General features: G+C 40.4%; 2 protein-coding genes across 3 annotated transcripts in view; one reads left to right on the top strand and one right to left on the bottom strand.

Annotated features, from left to right (window-relative positions):
- Positions 1-976: 976 nt before the first annotated feature.
- NOL7 (nucleolar protein 7) lies at positions 977-9,510 on the top strand. 2 transcript variants are annotated; one of them, XM_082664143.1, is made up of 9 exons: positions 977-1,275; positions 1,363-1,423; positions 2,019-2,077; positions 3,365-3,396; positions 3,637-3,724; positions 4,042-4,163; positions 4,242-4,319; positions 4,798-4,903; positions 7,048-9,510. In XM_082664143.1, exons 1-8 carry the CDS (start codon positions 1,013-1,015, stop codon positions 4,872-4,874), a joined length of 780 nt encoding a protein of 259 aa, XP_082520269.1. In that variant the 5' UTR covers positions 977-1,012; the 3' UTR covers positions 4,875-4,903; positions 7,048-9,510. The 2 variants fall into 2 exon arrangements, with proteins under 2 accessions (XP_082520269.1, XP_082520268.1); XM_082664142.1 differs by lacking the exon at positions 7,048-9,510 and having other exon boundaries at positions 978-1,275; positions 4,798-4,980.
- Positions 5,048-21,388, bottom strand: part of RANBP9 (RAN binding protein 9) — a gene marked incomplete at its 5' end in the record, with an annotated part of 90,158 nt that continues 73,817 nt past the window's right edge. Inside the window, 5 exons of the mRNA XM_082664141.1 lie at positions 5,048-6,692; positions 9,919-10,030; positions 15,918-16,069; positions 17,738-17,859; positions 21,162-21,306. Coding sequence (XP_082520267.1) covers positions 6,562-6,692; positions 9,919-10,030; positions 15,918-16,069; positions 17,738-17,859; positions 21,162-21,306 — 662 coding nt within the window. The 3' untranslated portion in view covers positions 5,048-6,561. The remainder of the gene's footprint in view (positions 6,693-9,918; positions 10,031-15,917; positions 16,070-17,737; positions 17,860-21,161; positions 21,307-21,388) is intronic.

The raw sequence follows: 21,388 nt of genomic DNA on the forward strand, positions 1-21,388 counted from the left end.
GGGCAGAGTGTGTGTCACTAGAGCATGTCCAAATGCAAGGTAAATAAGAAATAGCTTGGTTTGTTCAGAGAAAGATGAATCTTTTGCTATCGTATAATGGGTGGGAGAAGATAAACACAAAGGTCATGAAGGGCCACGTATGCTAGGAAATGAAATAAGTATACTTGGGGCGGGGGCGGGGGCATAAATATACACAGTAGGGGGGGTTGCGTCACTAAGTGACGGTAGGATGGGCAGACACCATGCAAGGTCCTGGGGTTACAGCAGGGAACCGGGGAGGGGGGTCCCCGCTCTCAGTGAGCTCACGTTCTAACGGGAGAGTCAGACAACAAGCTGTTAAGGCGAGGAGTCAGTGATGGACACAGAACAGGCAGTGGCCGAGGGCTGGTGGTCAGGGATGCCCGTGAGAGGGCGGCCGAGGTCGCCACGCCCACGTTTGGTGCTGAGGATCGATTTAAATCCGAGTCTGTCGACCTTGTCTCTCGTCGGCGACAACAGGGCTGAAAGGCATGGGGTCCTGCCGCTATAGCGCACTTCTTCCTTTTGAAACTGCACTGCTGTGGGGAGTGCGGAAAGCCGAATTATCGACCAAGCGGATCTCGGAGCTAAAAAAGGCGGAGATAGGGCGACTGGGGCTTGTGGTCACCGGAGGCGGGACCTGCGAGCCCACCCCAAGGAGCGCGAGGACCCAGCCAACCCTGCACCCGGCATCCCCGCCAAGGAGGCAGCAGGATGTATCTTTCCTGCCTAGAAACCACGGCCACCTGCCCTCGCAGTCGTGAGCGAGGAGGGAGCCGCGAGGCCTCCTGCGCGCAGCCCCGGAGCCGGGCGGAAGGGAAGGGCCCCCAGCTTTCCTCAGGCCACGCCCGTCCCCGCTCTGCGCATGCGCCTCTGCATAGCTCAATGGGGCCTCGGAACCTGCAGAGGGCGACAGAACCCGCGGCGCCTGCCTTTTACGTCACGCTCCGCTTGCGTGCTGATTCCGGGTCAGAGGTCGGGCGCAGCTTGGGTCATGGTGCAGCTCAGACCGCGCGCGTCCCGCGCTCCGGTTTCGGCGTCGGCGATGGTGGACGAGGGCCAGCCCGCCTCGGAGGAGGAGGCGGAGCACGGCCTGTTGCTCGGGCAGCCGAGCAGCGGCGCGGCTGCCGAGCCGCTGGAGGAAGACGAGGAAGGGGACGATGAGCTTGACGACGAGGCCCCGGAGGAGCTGACTTTCGCCAGCGCTCAGGCGGAAGCGAAAGAAGAGGAGCGGCGAGTTCGCGAGACCGTGCGCAGGTTCGGAGCCCGCGGCCGGGCGGGGAGAAGCGCCCCTTCCCATCCCGCTCGTCCCTGCCCGCACTGACTTGTCGCCTTTTCTCCCAGGGATAAAACGCTTCTGAAGGAGAAGAGGAAGCGACGCGAGGAGTTGTTCATCGAACAGAAGGTTGGAGGGGAGGGCGGCGTTTCACAACACGGCTCGGGGTAGAATTCAAAGTTGCTAGGATGTGGGGTAGAGGAAAGTCGCTAATATTTTCTTCTGACTACAGTGACAAGGTGCTTGTGCTCTTTGCTGTCCACCGATTGAAAAAGGGAGTGGGAAGAAGTGGGAACCTGAAATCGTAGGGTCAGCCCCACCTCTGACGCTCGGCGGAAGTAGTTTATTTGAAACTGGGTCGCCGTGAGAATTAAGTGCATTGGAAACTAAGGGCCGTTCCAACATGGAGGATGATTGACGTGCTCTCTGCTGTTTAGCAGATTGGCCACAGAACTGACTCCATATGGACGTGATATTAACTGCTTCCAGTGTATGATAGTGACCTGAGGGTTCCAGCCTTCACATCTTCCAAAGAATGTGGAATAGTTTCTGAGATGCTTGGTCCCAGTCTTCCCACAGCTTAGAGATAGTGGAGGGCGGTGTTCAGCCCAATTCATTTATTTGCCTAGAGGTAGGGCTGTCCTTAAAATGGTAACTTTTAAAAGCAATCCAGGGCATACTGTCGTGTACCTCACTTTTAATTGATTTTTAAAACGTTTTTAAGAAAAGAAAACTTCTTCCAGATACTATTCTAGAGAAGTTAACTACAGCTTCACAAACTAGGTAAGTAATGGATCTCGTTTTATTACTTGCCTGCATACAGTCTTTGAATTACATATTGGTACATTTATTTGAACTCAAATAACTGAAGAAATTGTAAAGTCTAAATTAAAAAGCTACACAGTATTTGAATTTGGCGAGACAGGTTGAGGGAAATATTCCACTTCTTTTCAGTCTTCTGGTTTTTATAATGTTTGTTGTTTTCCCCATAGGTAACTAGTTTCTGAGTTGCTGATCCCAGTGTGTTCATTCAATAAGTTGTGGGCCACTGTCATTGTACTAGGGGTAGGATAGATGGTGTGAATAAAACAGTGTTTTGAAATTTATCCTTTAGTGGAGTAGCAGGCAATTATCCATAGGCTTCTAAAACTCAAGCTTGTCCCATACTTGCCCTATCTGCTGCTAACCTGGCCTCCCTCCTCGTTCCCCATTTCACTTAGCAGCTCTGACATCCACTGCACGTTTAAAGCTACTTTTCCTCATCTGTGCCAGGGAATCAATCAAACCATACTTAATTTACATTTCTAAATATTTGCTTTCCCCCCTCCCCATTCCCCCTTATCTCCTCTTACTGCTTTCAGTTTAGAAGTTTAGCCCTGCATCTTTGACTTAGGACAGTGGTTCTCAAATTTTCAGTAAAAGAACTTTTTCCAGAGTTACTCGGTTTCTGGATACATCACGGTGACAAAGTCCTTTTCACCTTTCAAAACCAAGTCCAGATGTCACCTGTCTTCTCTCACTCCCTCTACCCCATCGCTCGCCCCACCATCGAGCTTTTCCAGTGTGCAAGTGCTTCTGTGTAGATATCTCATTGTATTTTGCCATTTGTCTTTCTCTCCATTAGACCGCACTTCTTGAGGCTATAAATTCTTGTCTCTATCCTCGTTTGTGTCTAAATTGTTCAATTAATGCTTCGAGATCTCTCCAAATAAAGTGAGGCAGGCCTACCACCTTTCACTTTGTATTTCAAATACTGTACTATATAATTCTTAAATATTTCACTTTAACTCTGTTAACCACAACAGTCTGCTTTGGAAGCCTGCTAATATATTTTCAGATTTTAAATTCTGAGAAGATATTCCCAACCTAGTATAGTTTGTTGATTTTGAGTTGTCAGTTCACTGGGGAGAGACTCTTTCTTTCTAAAGAGCCTAAGTAAAAACTGAGAATGGTGGTAGTAAAGGGGGGGGGAGGGGTATCTTATTTGTAAAACCAGATGAAATTTTGTAACAGGTTGAGTCACCTTTGCTCTCTGCCATCCCAATTAGTGTTCTTCTTGTTCTTCCTTAGTGTGAAGAAATCACCCGCAAAGTTGAAAGAAGGTATGAACTATTCTAATTTAAATAACTTCTCATTAAGTGTCAACTGCATTTGCAGATATTTGCAGTCAAATGTTACTGACCCTTAGAAAGAGCATGGGAACAGGCCTGCCAGTTGTAGCTTATTTCTTACAAATAAAAACCACACACTGGTGTGCAGTGGGTATTTAAAGTGAACTCCAGTATGTGTTCCTGATTTATTTTTACACCAATGCTAATTAGAAATATAACTCAATGTTTTAGTGAATTTGCAAAAGAAAAATGAAGAATGTGAGAAAGGAAGTGACTCAAAGAAAGCTAAAGAAAAAGTGCAAAAAGTACAGACTGTTGGGTAAGAAGAGTCTTCTTTTTTTGTGTGTAGGATGTAAAGACCTTTGGAGGAGAGTATTGGCTTAATTAGTAGCAGTTTCAGATTGGATCCTCTGTGGAAAGTTTTTGGTATTTATATTTAAAAAAATATTTATTTGCTCTACTAAGATGTAAACATTACTTGTAAAATAGTCCTGTAATTCAGTTTTATCATCTTACCCGTGCATATACAAAATTAGGACTTGGGATATTGTTTTCCACTATTTGAGTCAACTAACAAAAATACTTTATTTTGAAAATAAGCACTGCCTCATTTTGACCTTTCGTATTGATTACCAGCCAGAATAAAAGCTACTTGGCTGTAAGGCTGAAAGACCAAGATTTGAGAGATTCAAGGCAAGAAGCGGCCAAAGCCTTCATACAAAATTGTTTATATGGTCCTGGAACCAACAGAACTACTGGTAATTTCTTTATGGACTATTTTTCTCCCTTTTAACTGCAAGTTAAACAAAGCAATGATAAATAATTCTCTTTCCTAGTAAACAAGTTCCTGTCTCTTGACAACAAGAGGTTACCGGTGAAAAAGGCCGCAGCCCAGTTTTTGAATAATGCTTGGGGTAAGATTCAGCTTTATTCTCTGAATCTGATAGTTTTATATATTGAATAATGTTCTTTAAAAAAAAAAATTTTTGTTTATTTGGCTGTGCTGGGTCTTAGTTGCGTGCGGCACGTGGGATCTTCACTGCCACGTGTGGGATCTTTAGTTGCGCGTGCAGGCTCTAGTTCCCTGACCAGGGATCGATCCCGGGCCCCCTGCATTGGGAGCACAGTCTTAACCACTGGACCACCAGGGAAGTCCCTGAAAGATGTTCTTTTTTAAGGAGATAGTAAATACTCATGCAGTATCGATGTTTTTCTTACAATGGCTTCTATTACTATTTTAAACTTGCTTCTGAAGAATAGGTCAGTGTAGTATGTATGCACATGTACCTAATTTTAATATTTACACTCATGTGTTAACTAGAAAATTTGGAATTGTTTCTTGGGGATTTTATCTCTTTATTATTCTTAACTGCACAAAACCTTCTATTCTAGCATCCCAGAAAAAACAAAATGCCAAGAGGTTTAAAAGACGTTGGATGGTCATAAAGATGAAAACTTCTAAGAAGTAAATCAAAGCTAAATGAAGAACGAGGACTTTGTATGTACAGAACTTATAAATTTTTAGTTTAGAGCATTTAATTTTTCTGAAAAGATTAATAAAAGACTTACAAATCATTTTAGAGGGTCATTATAAAAATCGTAAGTCTGTTTGGGGTAGTACCCAGTCACATGTCATCCATGGAGTATAAGTAATTGTGCCTTATAGTCTTTGAGCATCCTGGAAGAAAAAGCAGTTTAAAAGGACTTGTTTTCCTTTCTTTTTATAATTGTTTACCCATTTTACTGAACACAAGCAGTGCCCACACCAGTAGGGCTCCTCTGCTACCCCTCCCCCCTCCCCTGCAGGGTGTGTGGCAGGAAAAGTCTTCCACTACAGCTCTCAGATGCTTTAGTTTCTTGGATATTTTTGTGCTATTGATGAGAATTTCACAGAATACGAGGAAGAGTGCAGTATCTAAGTGTAGCTAGATAATCTGTTCTTTTTTAAAAGAAGGTTTACCAAACCAAAGGACATGGTTGGTTGGTATCCTGTTGAACAGCTTGTTTTTATGTTTTACTTTTAACCAGTTTGGGAGTTAGTTTGCTGTAAAAATGGCAAGTCACATGCCATATTATGATTGTGAAAACAAGAAGATTCATTTCCTGCTTTCTTTCTGTATCACCCGTAGTATCGGGTTTGACCCTAATCCACAGAGGCCAGTAAACTCAAGGCAGTCTGAGGTTGCAGAACTCAGATTTATAGTAGCAACCACTCATTTTAGTTGTTCTAACTTTATATTAATCGTGAGAAGTATGCCAGTACCTAATATAAATTCAATTGACACTCTAGTATCTGTAGAAGTAAATTTTTAATGGCTGGTTAATTATATCACTACATTTTTATTGCAATATAGTACTCATTTAAGCACTTAAAAATGGAAGGTGTACAAAGATTAAATTAAGACACGGTAAATTGACTAAATATTTGGTTTTTATATAAATAAAGGTCATGACCACACTGTTGACATGTAATACTGTTATAATACAACAGTTAAACTTGTGAGTCTACAACAGAAGTCTCTGTAGTTAAACAGGAAACAAAGTTGAAAAAGACCATGTTAAAACAAAACTACTGGGACTTAACAGGTCGGGATTGTAAGTAGCAACAAACATATTCACTCAGCTCCTGAGTATTTCAAGTTTTACAGTACACATTAAAAATGATTTCTTCCATCAACACTATAAATTCAAACTGTCAGATGTTTATGCATTTTGCAAGTTACACTGATTGAATTGCTTACATGGGAGCGGGGGTCAGAACACCTCCCAATTTGAAGTTTACATCACCCACATGCTAACACAAACACAACTTGTTCCGTTTCCTTCCCCCCTCTCTCCCCCCAACAAAGAAGGCAGGATTTTTTGGTTTCTTTTAGGTAATTGTTTTAAAGGATTTGTGATGATCAATTTGAACGTCTGAAATTCAGTAATATTTAACTCTTAGACAACTAAGAGGTTAAAGATGGAAAATAATTTCTCCTAACACTAAGTTAGAAAATCATTTGCATCATGCTGTAAACTAGGAAGCAATGTAAAGCAACAAAAACCTGTCCCCAGTACATAATTTAAAAAATCTAAATTTCAAATCAGCAGAACTGGTCTACTTCCATGTTGACTATATGCCACAATATAAGTGTGAGCTCCGTGAATGCATAGCTAATGTAGGTAGTCTTCCACTGTGGCAAAAGCACAGGATCCAATTCCTGATCGAGCCATCAGTCCTAGACACTGTGTGGCCTGTCCCATGGCTAGGGCAAGTGGAGGTTGCTTTGGCAGATTGTGGGTTTCTGAGGAAAAATGATTAAAAATGGAAATAGCAATTAGCAATACATTTCAAACAACGTCTCTCAATCAGGAAAATACAGCATTACTTACAAAATTACCGATGTCTATACTGCTCTTAACTACCTAGCTAGCAAAGGTGGTTTTTAAGCAAACAGCACATGCCTTGGACATCTACGCTGACAAGGTAATATGGTTACTGGGTATTCAAGTAATAAGAAAAAATTCTTGCAGAATTAGACTTTCAAGGTGTTAGACACTCAAAAACTTCCACATTTACTATGATGGAAACGATGTAATTATCTAATGTTTGCAGTGGGGAGTAAGGAGTATTTAGTATTTCCCTTCTGTTTTTCCAAGGTCAATTGACATTACCAAAGAAAACGGCACCAGGTTTTCGGTACAAGTTTCACTGATGGATTCTTCCCCTTCTGGGAACAGGACCCAACAGAGGCTGCCGAATCCTTTCCACGGCATGTTGGTGAATGTCATTTGGGTTGGTAAGGGAGCAGGTGGTGATGGTGACCACGAGAGACAACTGAGCCCAACGACCCTATAGTCTGAGGAGTTAATTTACAATTGATAGGATAAACATCTGTAAAAATCACCATTAAATGGAATTTTCAGGGTCCTACCTACCAGACATTTGTCAGACAGCTGTAGTACAAATGTAACCATCAGCAAAATTCATTCTTTGCCAGAAATGAAAAACTGGACTAATGATAAAAGTGACCAAACCCATAGAAGCTGATAACTTTTCCTTGTGTGCAGGTGTCCAAATTTTAATTTTAGGCAGATTCCCAGTTAGTAAAATTACTAATCAGTCCTTGTAGGCACAGCTGACAGCAGGGCAAGAACAGTGATCCAGGGCTGGTTAAGGCTCCATGTGGTTGGTTCTGAGGCTGCACATAGCGGTGGGAGAAAGAGAAGTTCCGGAAGGGATGAGGCAGAAATAAAGGGAGCAGGTTCCGGACTTAAGGTGTAAGGGGAAGTAACACAGGATGAAGAATATTAGAATACAGATAACGCAAGAAAAGATGCACACGCTGGTGAAAAGTGGTCTGTGGGTTAAGATTATTCAAGTACTAGCTCTTCTCTGGCAAGATGCTCTTCAGCTAAATTCTGATGGTGATACATTTTTTGGTCAACTCTAAGCAGGAATGACTTTATAAACTAACTCTGCCTCAGGAACAATTTAATTTTTACACAAAATCAACATAACAATAAACAATGAAAAGGAAACCATCCTTTCAAAAATATCTCTTGAAGGTTCACAGGGAAGTAACCTTGCTCAGAGGTAAGCACATTACAGTTTTATTTTGGCCGAGGGAGGCACATCTGTAAGCATCTTTAAATTTCTTTAGCATGTGAAACTCACAGGAATTACAGATCCTATAACTTGAAGCACTATTTAGAGGTGAAGCTGTGTAATACAGCACAGTTTATAAATGTGCACACACACACCCACAGCAATTTAGGTCTCATTACTTTTGCAAGAATTATATACATTTAATATAGTTTAAGCACTGTTTACAGCTGAACTGCATAATACATGGCACAACATGTAAGAATACACATGTCCTGGATAATGGTCCTAAGCAATTTACTACTGAAAATTTTAATTCCCCTGGAGAACCCAAGATTTTTAACTGTCTTAAGAAAACTGTTCACTTTTCAAAAATTCTTTTGAAGTCTGAGTGTTTACCTAGATACAAAGCAATTTAGGGCTTCATGATTACCTATAATGTAGTCATTTCAAAAAGACAATTATAGTAAACCATTATTTGCCCTACGATCCCAGCACTGCTACTAAGTACACTTATTTTTACCAATAAAGCTAAATGAATTTCGTATAACCAAAGAAAATACACATTACCCAAAGAAAATTCACATTGAATTTGTATAACAAAAAACACTACTACTATTCCAGAACTTCAGTGTTAGACCATAACACCATGAATTAATAATGAATTTCAGAAGGACAAAGAAGCAGATTAAGGCCCAAACGTGCATACTTTTAAACTGCTTCCTTTACATTCCAGCCACATGAGCCCTGGCCTTCACTCCAACAAGTCTCTCTGTGTGACACTGATCCTATCTAAGATAGTTTCAGACATAAACCTAACAGGGCCAAACAGCACAGAACAGACTTCTAAACTGGTAGTCCCCATTTTTCTTGAGGAATTACATTCTAAAAAGGTGAAAAATCGCTCTCATCTGAACTACCTCTGAGAAAAACTGCCCAGATATGAAAAGTTTTATGTGAACAATCAACCCTGTAGTTTATATATAAACGCACAAAATGTGCAGTTACTGAATTCACATAGAAAGTATTTGTTCAGGGGACTCCCTGGTGGCTCAGTGGTTAAGAATCCACCTGCCAATGCAGGGGACACGGGTTCGATCCCTGGTCCGGGAAGATCCCACATGCCGCGGAGCAACTAAGCCCGCACGCCACAACTACTGAGCCTGTGCTCTAGAGCCCGCAAGCCACAACTACTGAAGCCTGCGTGCCTAGAGGCCATGCTCTGCAACAAGAGAAGCCACTGCAGTGAGAAGCCCGCGCACCGCAACGAAGAGTAGCCCCTGCTCGCCACAACTAGAGAAAGCCCGCGTGCAGCAACGAAGACCCAACACGGCCAAGGATAAATAAAGATTAAAAAAAAAAATTGTCCTCTGTTTAAAAAAAAAAAAAAGTATTTGTTCAGTACATAAATACCACACTCCTACTTTGCAATGAGTTGCTCACAGGAATGGCAACCAACCAGGGGACAGCAAATCCCAGTTTCTCACTTCGTGCTCCCCCTGCCTAAGCCTGCTGTTCTCCCCTTCCCTCCCTTTTTTACTTGGTAAGGGCATGTAGTTAAATATGCTGAACTTCAATGAGAATGTCACGTGTCTCCAAGGGTTGATGCTGACAGCACTCACTCGAGCCCCGTGGGAGCTGTGACACAGGTGGCTCGGGCCAGATATGCTTATGTACACGTTCACACAAAAACTTCTGTCTTCCAGAATTACAAGATGCACCCCAATATACCTGTTTTTACTCCATTTGAATCTATTTAATCTGGGATTGAGATACCAGAGGAAGTTTTCTATACTTTAAGGTAATTTTAATTTTTTAAATGTAGAAAACATTTCCCTTATGATTTTACCAAAACATAAATGCCAGCACAAATACCATCTCAAATACCCCAGAGACTAGCTAAAGTGCTTTCTGGCTTCACTTACCTAATATTGCACTGTTAAGAGCTGAGCACACAGGTTCTCTCTGAATTGGGTCAAGTTGATTTCCAACTGGGCTGTTCCAAGGATCTGAATAGGCTAGTAAACTGAATGCATCCTGTTGAAAACACAGCAATTTGGTTTTTAATTCAAACAGTTCAGCGACTGTGCTCACCATGATTACACGTTGAGAGAAAGGTAAAAATATGGCTTTAAGGCACTAGACTAACACAAGCCCATTTACCCCTATGACTAGGAGGCTATGTATTTTTTAACAATTAGATTATGCAGCAAAGCCTAATTTGTTTTCATTTTTCTTGTAAACAGCCATTTTCATCATCTACCCCTTATCCCTACAACACATGCAGAACAGAATAGAATAAAAATGGAAAAAACTTAATTCCTGTGGAATGGGCTATATTACTGGTTAAAGTAAAGAGAAAGAGAAAACATTTATGACCACTAATATGAATTTGACATTAAAAGGTTAGGACCAGCCCATGTATTTTTTTAAACACACGTGGGAACTGGGCATATCTCACTGGACGTCATCTTCTCAAACTCAGTAATCAACAACATTAAACTGGCTCCGCTTCAGGAACATTCAGTAGTTCCAGCCATCCTCAAGCTGCCCCTCCTGAAGTAACTGACACACAGTCTTCTTTTCAGACGGTGGCTCTGTCTTCCTGTCATCTTTCTGTGGGAAGCACATAACTACAGTGGTTTCAGACATTGGCTTCAAGTTAAGCTGCATCACCAGAGTGGCCTTTGGCAAGAACAACCTTCCTAAGTATCAGTATCATCATTTGTATAATGGGGATTATGAAAGGTCCTATTTCACAGAGTTTATGAGGACTAACTGAGCTAAACAAAATTAGTAATGTCAGCTCACTCTTTCAGTAAAAGATATATTATCGTTTTGCCAGAAGCCAATGCCCTAATCCAGAGTAACATTATGATACAGATACAGATACAGGTAGACACAGCACACCTTCCCAGTTCAGACGGCACGTGGAAAGGCGCTGGGGAAACCAAACCAGTGAATTCAGTAGCGCGACACTCAAACTGCTGCTCGTTCAAACGTGGAAGACAAATTCCTAAAGAATAGCACCTCCCAACGTGAAGCTGCTCCGGCACCCCTCTAGCCATCTTATTAGTGGGGGTGAGGCTTCCTGGTCAAGCCTGCTCTTGCCCTTTCTTATCTGAATTGGCCTCTACGTTGTGATGACTGGAGAAGAACTGCCCGTAAAGCAGAGCTGTGCGGCCTGAGGCTACAGACAGGGATACACGGGGCACCTCCACTGTCCTACACTGCTGAGTATCTCATTCACATGAAACTTCTGGCCACAGTTATTAATGAAAGTTCTTTGAAGAACTTACACTAGTTGGAATCCCCTGCAGCTACTCACAGGTGCTAGTAGATACAAGGAGAAGAAAAAAAACTTCATATACCTGCTGATTGCAAGATCTGCTTCTTAACAGTATTTAAGATATTTTATGCATCTCACAGAGCTACTAGATTCTACTTCTGGTTCCCCCCAATCCAAATTTATTGATGGAGAAAGATTAATATCTGATATCCTGTGAAGCTAACTCTAATCACGCTATTTCTAAAGACTGAGCTTTGCTCAAGACTTAATTCACCCCACAACCATCTAATGAGGTACCATCCCTATAGCGCACATGAATTTTAAAAGACAGACTAAAGAATCTGTCCAAGGAATAACTGCTACATCATTATTTTAAGCACAGAACTATCCTCTTGCGTCTACATCCTGACATGCTACCAAAAAGGTGAAATGCTGTAGTCCCAAAAGTCAAATCAAGACCATTCTGTCAAATACACCTTCTAGCATTTAAAACAAAATTCACAGAAAAAGATAATGATGGTAGTAATTTACTGTGCGCTAATGTTGTGTGAGGCAATGTTTCAAGCGCTAATGTGTATCATCTCATTTAATCCTCACAATAACCTTAGGAGGTGGTTACTACTATGCCCATCTTAGACGCGAACTGAGGCAGTGAGAGATTACCACCACACGGTACTGTACTTCTTTTAGTAGGATACAGTTTCTTTCTTTTAATTACCAATCTAAATATTAAGAGGAAAAAAGTCTAAAATTTTGCCCCCATATTTTCAGTATAGCTGAACAAATATTTATTGGACACAGACGGGGACCACCAGGACCTCATCACTGTTTCGAGGACTCACACAGTCCTATGGGGAAGGCAGACATGTAAATGATGTACCGTGTATTGCTTATTAACAGAGTGTACTGTGTCACAAGAAGCAATCACAGATATAGGCTCAAGCTACATGGAAACTGAGGCTGGAAAGAAGAAAAGGCATGGCTGGAACCATGGGTAAGGGCTTAGATCCTAAAACACCCTAAAAATCACACTAAAAAGCTTCCATTTTTTCCAATAAGGCAACAGAGTTTTACATAACGGAGTGATATGAATTAGACTTGATTTTAGATGGATCACACAACACTATGAAGCACAGCTTGCAAGTAGAGTGAAGCTTTAAGCAAGAAAACTGAAAAAACCCTTAAAAAAACAACAACCGGTTTATGCCATCAAGTTCCCAGGAGTAAATATCTAGAACTTCATCTTTCTTTACAAGGGGAATGAAATCAGCAAAGCAACCTTAATGTTTTAAATTCTGCTGTAAGACTAATTGGTGAGAGTAACCAAAGAAATGCAAATAAGCAATTTTGAGATACATGTTAAACCCACTAAAGTAGAATTAAGGTATCAGTGCCACCGGCACATCCCTTTATTACTGCTGCTAAGTTGGTAGACGTTTCTGGAAAGCAACGCAGCAACACGTAGCAAGAGCCACAATAATTGTATCCTTTGACTCAATAATTCTATTTCTAGGACTTTATTCCAGTGGAATAATTTTAAGGAAGAAACAAAGATACATGTATAAAGGTGTTCAAAGCATTTTTTAAAAGGCAAATAGAAAATCTAAAAATAGAGCAATGCTTAAATAAACTGATATAGCAACACACTAGAATATCATGTAGCCATTTAAAAATAATTGTCAGTAACGCATAGAAACTGGAAATACATTTTTTATGATAATAAGAACAATACAAATAGGATAACTACACTTACCAACCAGATAAAATATATGCCCATGCGATTGAAGGCACAAAACTGAAAATACCTGTTAAATATCATGGTATTATGGGTTACTTTTTATTTTAGAAAAAACATTACCTCAGTGGGAAAATTTCTGACAAAGTGTGACATTTAGGTAGGATTCTCAAACTGTACTTACACTTGGCTTAAACTCTGTAGCAGTTTCTAAACAGAGTGCATCTAAAGTTACTAGATTGAGAGCTACCTGCAGCTGGGGCTGCTCGCTCTAACCTGACTCTCCCGGCCCTCCAGCAGGTGCCCTGCTGCTCTGCGCAAGCGCAGTAAACAGCTGTTGAACAATTCGGGTGGCTCTCCCGGGAGCCACTGGCAGATTCAGGCAGGTAAGCAACAAAAACAAAGACAACAGGAAAACAGGAAAGGAAGACCAAGAAAGTCAGAAAAAGGTCAAGAGAACCACGGCTGCAGCAGGCCGCCCAGCCCGTGTTTAGCACAGGTGGGCTACCCCAAGGTCTGCGGTGCGCCTGCTACTCCGCGACTGAGGGGAAGCACAACACGTGTGTACCTTACGGCAACTTCGGTAAGTCTCAAGCCGGCCTTAACCAAATCCTGTCTCTCTACACATGTATGCATGCTTCAGAAGTCTGTGCAAATTCAAACAAAACTAAAGATAAAAAAACCCATTTCAACCACCCATGACCTGAAGTGAAGAATAAAAGAAAACAGTAATTTCTAAACCTTCTCAAGCAGGGCAAAAAAAAAAGTTCTCTTCGTGTTACCCTCAATCCTCCAGCATTGTTCTTTAGGTGCTTAGAAGCTGGATCAGCCACCCATCTTATCTCTTACCTGGATCAAGATAAGTTTGGGGAATGGGAGAGAAGCAGCTCAGAATGTTAAGACAATCTCTTGAAGTAGGTGGCATTTGCTCAGAAGTCATAGGTACAAAATCAAAGCCATCCACATTCTTTAGATGATGAATCACATCTTCACTTAATTCAATATATAATCAAGGAGTATCTTTGAGGACAGGCCATGTAATGCCACTTCCTGTGCTTCACGCAAATTAGAATCAAAGAATAAGCAATGGAGTGAAATTTTCAAAGGGACTACATAAAATCATACTCCATCAGCATAAAGTATTAACAAGAAAACAGAGTCAGATGACCCAGGGTAAAAAAGCCTATGATTTCTTTTTTAAAAACATTTCACATCCCCAAGTATCTCCTAAAACATCAGTTCTCAAAGCACGATCCAGGAACAACTGGGTTGAAGACCCTTTCAGGGTCTCTTGTGAGGGCAAAACTATTTTCATAGTAATACTAACATATTACTTGCTCGTTTCTCACTCTCATTCTTTCAAAACTATACAGTGGGGTTTCCCAGAGGCTACACGTGTGTTATATCACAACAGACTGAATACAGAAGCAGGTATGAGAATCCAGCTTATCATTTACTAAACCTAGCATTAAAGAGATTTACAAAAATGTAAAGCAGGGCCACTCTTCTATTTTTGTTTGTTTATTTTAGGAAGATAAAATAACACTTATGAAAAATAACGACTTATTTTAAAATGAATTAATAATTTTAGTATTAATTTCTAGTAGAGTAAAATCAATAAATATAACTTATACAAACAAGAGCCCTTTGGGAATCTTTAATAGTTTTTAAAGTGTTTAGATACCAAAAAGGTTGAGAACCACTGCCCTAAAACAACCCCAGTACCTAGCAAAGAAGTTTCCCAAATGGACAGCTTTGGATATGTGAAATAATAATAAAGCCTGAGAAGTTTCTTAGCACTGTTGATATCAGAAAAGATTCTCAAAGTTGTATAATGATGAAAATTCCCAGTCTGGAAAAATCAAGTTATGCATGCCTTTTTATCTGGAGGTGTATATACGTGGCTTCTTAACCCATCCTAGACTAGACAGGTGCTCTACTGAGGCTACAGTGCATGCAGCTGGGATGGGTTTCTTTTGGGGGGACTGATTTTATGCCATATTTAGCACTACTACGTGTTGCTCGCTGGCCCTCTCTCAGTTTAGGTCAGGAAGGGATGGCAGGAGTCTTGAGTCTCGCCCTCTCCTATACCCAAGCATCAGTGTAAAGGCCTACGTGCATCTCCCCTTCGTTTTTTGGGCTTATTTCAAAACATTCAGGAGAAGATATTTGTAACAAACCAACTTTGAGCCCAGCCTCGTGCAGGACAAACAAAAAACTACAATGGCTAGGTTCATGTTTCACAGGTGTACAGGGCTGGTGGGACTTCTATGAACATGAAAAAAACCTCATCTCTACCACTAACTGCAATGCTGACTTAAGGTAGGCAAAACTCCATCTTTAACTGCTACACAGAACTGTGGCTAACTTAATGAACTGTTTCCATTTTCTCCATCTCACTATATCCAGCGCAGACATCAATCCAGAAGAGACTTGAAGACGTGTTTTATCTCTTCCCTGTGAAAGATGACCCAACCCTTCACCAATCTCAAAAGAAAAGCCACACGTTATACATTCAATTTGCTGCAACCCTGAACAATCTCTACTAAAGTAAAAATATCTCAAATTTATAGTTTTATCAGCACACCCACATTTCTCCTAATAACTCTGCCAATTTTATAGCCGAGAAAACTAAGAAAGCAAGTTGACAAGGGGCACACAACACTGGTAAGTGGCAGAACTGAGATTTAATCTGTATGTTGTACAGAAGTCCAGCGCCTGTCCAGTAGAGCCGGGCTGCCGAACCCTGCCGCGTGTCCGCACCCTCAGCCGGGCTGGAAGCCAGGGAGGGGCGCGCGTCCAAGTTCCCAACAGGAATTCCAGTGTTGCTCAATGTGTTACAAAACTACATTTTAGTTCCTTTGACACATTTATAAGTTTTCAAGGAAAAACAAACTTACCTTCAACATTTTTTTATTTGCTGTGTTCTTGCCACACTCTCTCCTCAGCTGCTCACTCATCGCTTGTAGCTCTCTTCCGAAGTGAATCATTCTTTCTATGGCGGCTTGACTTCCTCCACACAGCTGGCGTCTTAACTGGCTTGAATCAACTTCTGTAAGCAAAACAAACAGGTATTTTACTACCTTACATCTGGAGTACAATGGAGAAATGAACATAAACTGCTTACAACATTTTGGACGTTTCATTTAGTAATTACTTCCTAATATTTTACCTAAATATGCAGATTTTTAATTTAATGTGGAACTTTGTAGCTAAAAGGTATACTTTATCTAGGCCTCAAGAGTCTAGGATCCAATACCCAGCTTTCAGTTGAAAGTCAGGTGACAAACCTTTCAGTGTTAGCATGTACATATGTCTCAGGGAAAATTTTATGAAAGGTTAATAATAAGCACGATTTTCTAAAACTACAGCAACATGAAAAAAAGAAAAAGAAAAAAGTAGTGCTTCTCAGGCTACTTTAACTGACAAAGAACAGAGATAGAAGGTAAGAAAGACTAAATGACTCCAATAAAAACACAGAAGACACCACATACTCATCAAAAGGGTTAATTATACTACTTTTAGAAAAATACTACTTTTAGGAAAAAATTTTACAGTGTATATATCTTGACTGACAATAATCACTGATCAATAACAAACAGTATAAGTCACTAATAACAACATCATAAATCACTAATGATAATGATAATAGTTACTGTTTACGAAGCACTTACTTTGTGCTATTAGCTTTTTACAGATCAGCTATGAGGCAGTTATTATTATACCCATTTTACAGATGAAGAAACTGAGGCAAAGAGCTCCTAAGTAATTTGTCCAAGGTTACACAGCTAGTAAGTGGCAGTTGCAGAATTCAAATCCAGGTGATCCGGCTCTAGAGCTCCTGCTCTTAATCACTATGCTCAAATGACTCTTGGAATGTTGAGGTTGCTTGCTGATACCTGATAGAGTGAAGCTAGGCTGCCTTTTCAATCATACTCCTTGCTTGAAAGAGTGAATTATGCATTGGACACACAATCCTCAACAACAAGGTGGTTGTGTAATAAGTTTGCATTTATAAAGTAGTTTCTAGCAATCTGAATCAATACCTTTAATCTCAAAATACTAAGAAATCTAACGTTCTGACAAATCAGAATGTATAAGCTTCAATAATTTTCACTCTCCAATTGATGGGAAAGTTTGCTGATGGTTGAACTTTTCGGTACAATTTACTGCACAAGTTGTCAACAAAGTAAACTTATGTGTGCGAACGTATCTGTCAGCCACATGTTCTGAGGGGGCAGGAGCCAGGGGGTGTCAAATGCAGGCGCCTACTATCTGCCAGGCGCTGGGCTGCGCAGAGTCACATATATTCACATTGAATGAATTTAAGAAAGTTTGATTAGAACTTACAAAATCATCTCTACCCATTTGGCCTTTATTGGCTATACTGAAATAGGTAGAAAAACTTTTCATATCTCCAACCTTAGCTGTCCTAAAGGATATTTAACACTAATAAGTTAGTACTCCTACATTAATGAAAGCACTACAGTTGCGCAGAAACAGTTCAGCAAAGAAGATACTAAAAAATTAAACTCTACCCTCTCTGGCAACCCACTCTCACAAGAAATTTTACGAGAAGTAATACGTATCACTGTAAAATCCAATGGCACATACATCTTTAAATTTGATTTGTGCTCATCAGCTGTGAATCAGTACAAGTAAAAACATAACCTTGTAGTCATCATTTTTTATTAAAAATGTAAGAAATATCACTGCAGACCCATTTCGGTGTCACAATCTTCCATTTCGTGGTCATGTTTAGAGCTACCATTTAGGAAACCATTGGATGAAGTTTCTCCAACTCCATTGGAGTAGTGATCTGTTTCCATGTCTACATCATTACTGAAAATGAAAAAACAAACCTAATTTTAGAAATAGCATACTTGCAGCTTAGTTTAAAATAAATTACTACTCAACTACAGAGCCTACGTATAAACTGACTTCACAAGGCAACAGCAATCTGGAATAAAGGTATTTAGTTACATCCTGAATGTATTCAAAGCCCAATCTGTAGCTGACCTTTAACAACTCTGTACTCCTGGAGATAAAGTACGTGGACTAAAATGTAGTGGTTTGATGACTTCCGATCAATATGGAGAAATCGTTTTTCAGCACGTATTTCCCACTATTTTTCAAACTCAGATCTGCTCTCCATTCTTTGTTAATCAACTCCTGCCCCAGAATCCCTGGCCCTCACCCCAGCATGCACTTGCAGCGTGTAAGGGAAACCCTCCCTCTCAAACTACTCCTGGAACCCACCTCTCTTCAGCTCTTTCCCCACCCTCATACTCGACTCGCTTCTAGACTATCTTTTTTCACTAACAGCCTTGATGTTTTGGCATTTGTCCTCACTACTCAAAAATATACTCTTTCTCAATGGCAAGTAATAACCTGCAAAACTACTCAGTCTCATCCCTTCATACCTTCCCAGCGCCCAACACTATTTTTCTCTCACAGGCTTTCTTATTGGTGAAGATTCTCAAGTATTTTTGCTGCATCTTAATTTTTAAAAGACTGCTCTGGAGATACTTAGGGCATTGCCAATTCTCACCTACGTCACGCTGCCTGAACGAATAGCATGTGCCGACAGTTCCATGCTGAGCTCGTCAATATTTGCCCTTCAGATCCTTCCACACCCCAAGCAACAATATCTAACCATCCAAATTTCTCCTATGAAGATCTAGGTTATGATTATACAGCTCAGAAGGAAACGTTTGATGAAAATTTAGAGAATATTTAAATAAAAATGATCTTTTCTCATTAAAAAGGCAATGTTTGTAGGAAAAAAAGAACATCGAATGCAGATAAGCAAAAAGCACCTTATGCGTAATAATGCCAGCAAAGGTAACCAATGGTTAACAGCTTGGGTGTGTGGGCGCGCGTGGGTGCATACATACTTCTATCCGTAAGACCTATCAGGGTAAAAAGGCCCATAGAGATCTAGGAAGAAGAGGGCCATGGCCCCAGGACATTCCTGTCAGTCAGAAAAGCTTGTTTAGTATCCTGATGAAATTTGAGAATTGATAAGAAAAATCAAACTTTGAAAATAATGTTTAATTTAAGGGAAATCCTTAAGATCGTAGCTTTTAGTGATCTTATTAATATACTAAAGTGCATTTTTCATAATCCAATATAATATTTGAGAGGGATACTTTCATTCAACACACATTTAAGAGCTTCTGGGCCATGCTCTGTGTTAGGTGCTAAGGATTTAATGAAACAGCCCCTGCCCTCCAGGAGTGAACAGCCTAGAAAAAGCTAATAAAGTTATTATAGTACAGAGACTCAGTTCTGTGACGAAAGCTCCACAAGGAGTGACACAACATTTGGCGGGGATATGAATCAAAGAAAACATCCTGGAAGAGGTAACATCTGAAGTTGAGTTTTACAGCTTGAACAGAAGTTAGGATGGGGGAGAAGAAGGAGGGCGGGGAGAAGAGCATTTCTGATGGGGGGTAATGGAGAAGGCACAAGTCTAGAAGTCAGACATCCCAGGAAGTAGTCACAGCTCTGCAACTTACTAGTTACTAATTATGGACCTTAAAAAAAAAAAGTCATTTACTTCTCTGGTACTCAGCTCTACATCTGTAAAATGGTTTTCACAGTTAATACCATCTTTGCCTACTTCACAATACCGTTGGTAAGGAAAGCCATTACCAACTAGAAAGTAACTGTTACTGCTTAACAGTTTAAGACAGTTTAAAAGCTTACTTTCTTCTATACTGCACACAAAAGAGGATGCTGTGTCATCAACCCCTTCCGTTAAGCTTGCTTCCCTCAACTCAGGTAATAATAGGTCTCTTTAGCAACTTCCTGCCATGAAGATAGTATTTAAGAGAAAAACTCACGAAGAAACTGCAATCCTACCCTCAAACTATGGTAGAACCCTCTAACAATGATAAAGTACTAATATACTATAAAGTACAATGATGTACTAAAGGCTTAATCTTTTAAATTTCCATACAAAATTTTCAGAATATTCTAATCTTATATTTTCTAGTTATGTCATCTCTACTGACTACCCTGACCTCCTCTGCAAGAGAGTCTGTTTTCCTACTGTTCTTCTCATACCATTTTTGTGGACTTCATTATCACCTGTACCACACAATACCATTACTTCAGTACATTTTTGTCATTTGTGACAGATAACCTGGAAATTCTGATTAATCTCCAAATTTGTGAAAACAGATTTTTACACATACTTCTTTCCCCAGAGTCATATTTCCATTAAGAGTCATGGTAAACATTAGGTTCTCTCTCCTTCAATGGGAGAATTTTGCACTGATAAACATTCCCCCAAAACGCAGTGTGACCAATCAATTCACGTTCTAAGACCAAACCAACATCAAATTGATAAAATCCATAAGAACTTGCTGTCACACACTAGCATTCAATTCAAATGAAACCTTCAGGTTTCATGAATAGTAAACCTGAGTATGTCATAGTATGCTGAGAGAGACATCTCTTCTCTCAAAGCTCTTCGAGTGGAGACCATGCCCAGCAGTGTCTGACACCCAACAGGTTCTCAATACTCTCCTCGCACTGTATATTTTTACTAAATGACTTAACCGTCTGTTATACGCAAGCTACTTAAAGATAGGTTCTCATCAACAAATATTTTTTGTAAAGTTAGTTATTTGGAACTCAGGAAACACTTCACACACTTACACCAAAAAAACCACACACAAAGAAAAAAAATAGTTGTAACTGTATCAAATGTTAACTGCAGAGGTTAAATATACTAATGGAAACATAACAAGTGGCATGTACGTAACCACCTGTACGGGTCTGCGGTGGCAGGAAGATGAAATGCAGAACCATAACAAGTGGCATGTACGTAACCACCTGTACGGGTCTGCGGTGGCAGGAAGATGAAATGCAGAACCTGGATGTGTCCCTATCACCCCACTAGAGGGAAGAGTGACGTAGAGGAAGGGGAAGGAACAGAAGGATGAGCCTCCATGAACTCTAGGAGAACAGAAAGCTTTGGAGAACTTACTCCCCACCCCTTTAACCTCTGGGGGCTTGGGAACTCTCAGAGCCCCACTATGGACCATCTAACTCAATTTCTCCAAATTATTAAAAATGATGACATCTATAATTAAGGTTGCTTATAGTAACACGAAAGCTAGGGATATCGTTACCTGGTGAAGTTGTTAACTTGCTGTGACCTTGACATGTTTATACTGTTCAGTTCTGGTACATTCAAACTGGACGACTGGTGTTTACTATGGCAGTATGACTGATGTGCTTTATTTGATATTACACCATTACTACAACTTTCAAAACCTGGGAAAAAAGAAAGAGAAACTTTATAAAAATAGAAACAAACACATAAGGTTGTAACAGATGTACCATATTCTGATCATGT

Source organism: Grampus griseus (genome assembly GCF_964374135.1).
Source record: "Grampus griseus genome assembly, chromosome: 10".
NCBI lineage: Eukaryota > Metazoa > Chordata > Mammalia > Artiodactyla > Delphinidae > Grampus > Grampus griseus.

Excerpts from the sequence above, each read along its gene's own strand:
- NOL7 (XM_082664143.1), top strand. The coding sequence starts at position 1,013 with ATGGTGCAGCTCAGACCGCGCGCGTCCCGCGCTCCGGTTTCGGCGTCG. Across the intron at positions 2,078-3,364 it reads ACTACAGCTTCACAAACTAG|TGTGAAGAAATCACCCGCAA; the intron begins GTAAGTAATGGA and ends GTTCTTCCTTAG. Across the intron at positions 3,397-3,636 it reads ACCCGCAAAGTTGAAAGAAG|TGAATTTGCAAAAGAAAAAT; the intron begins GTATGAACTATT and ends TCAATGTTTTAG.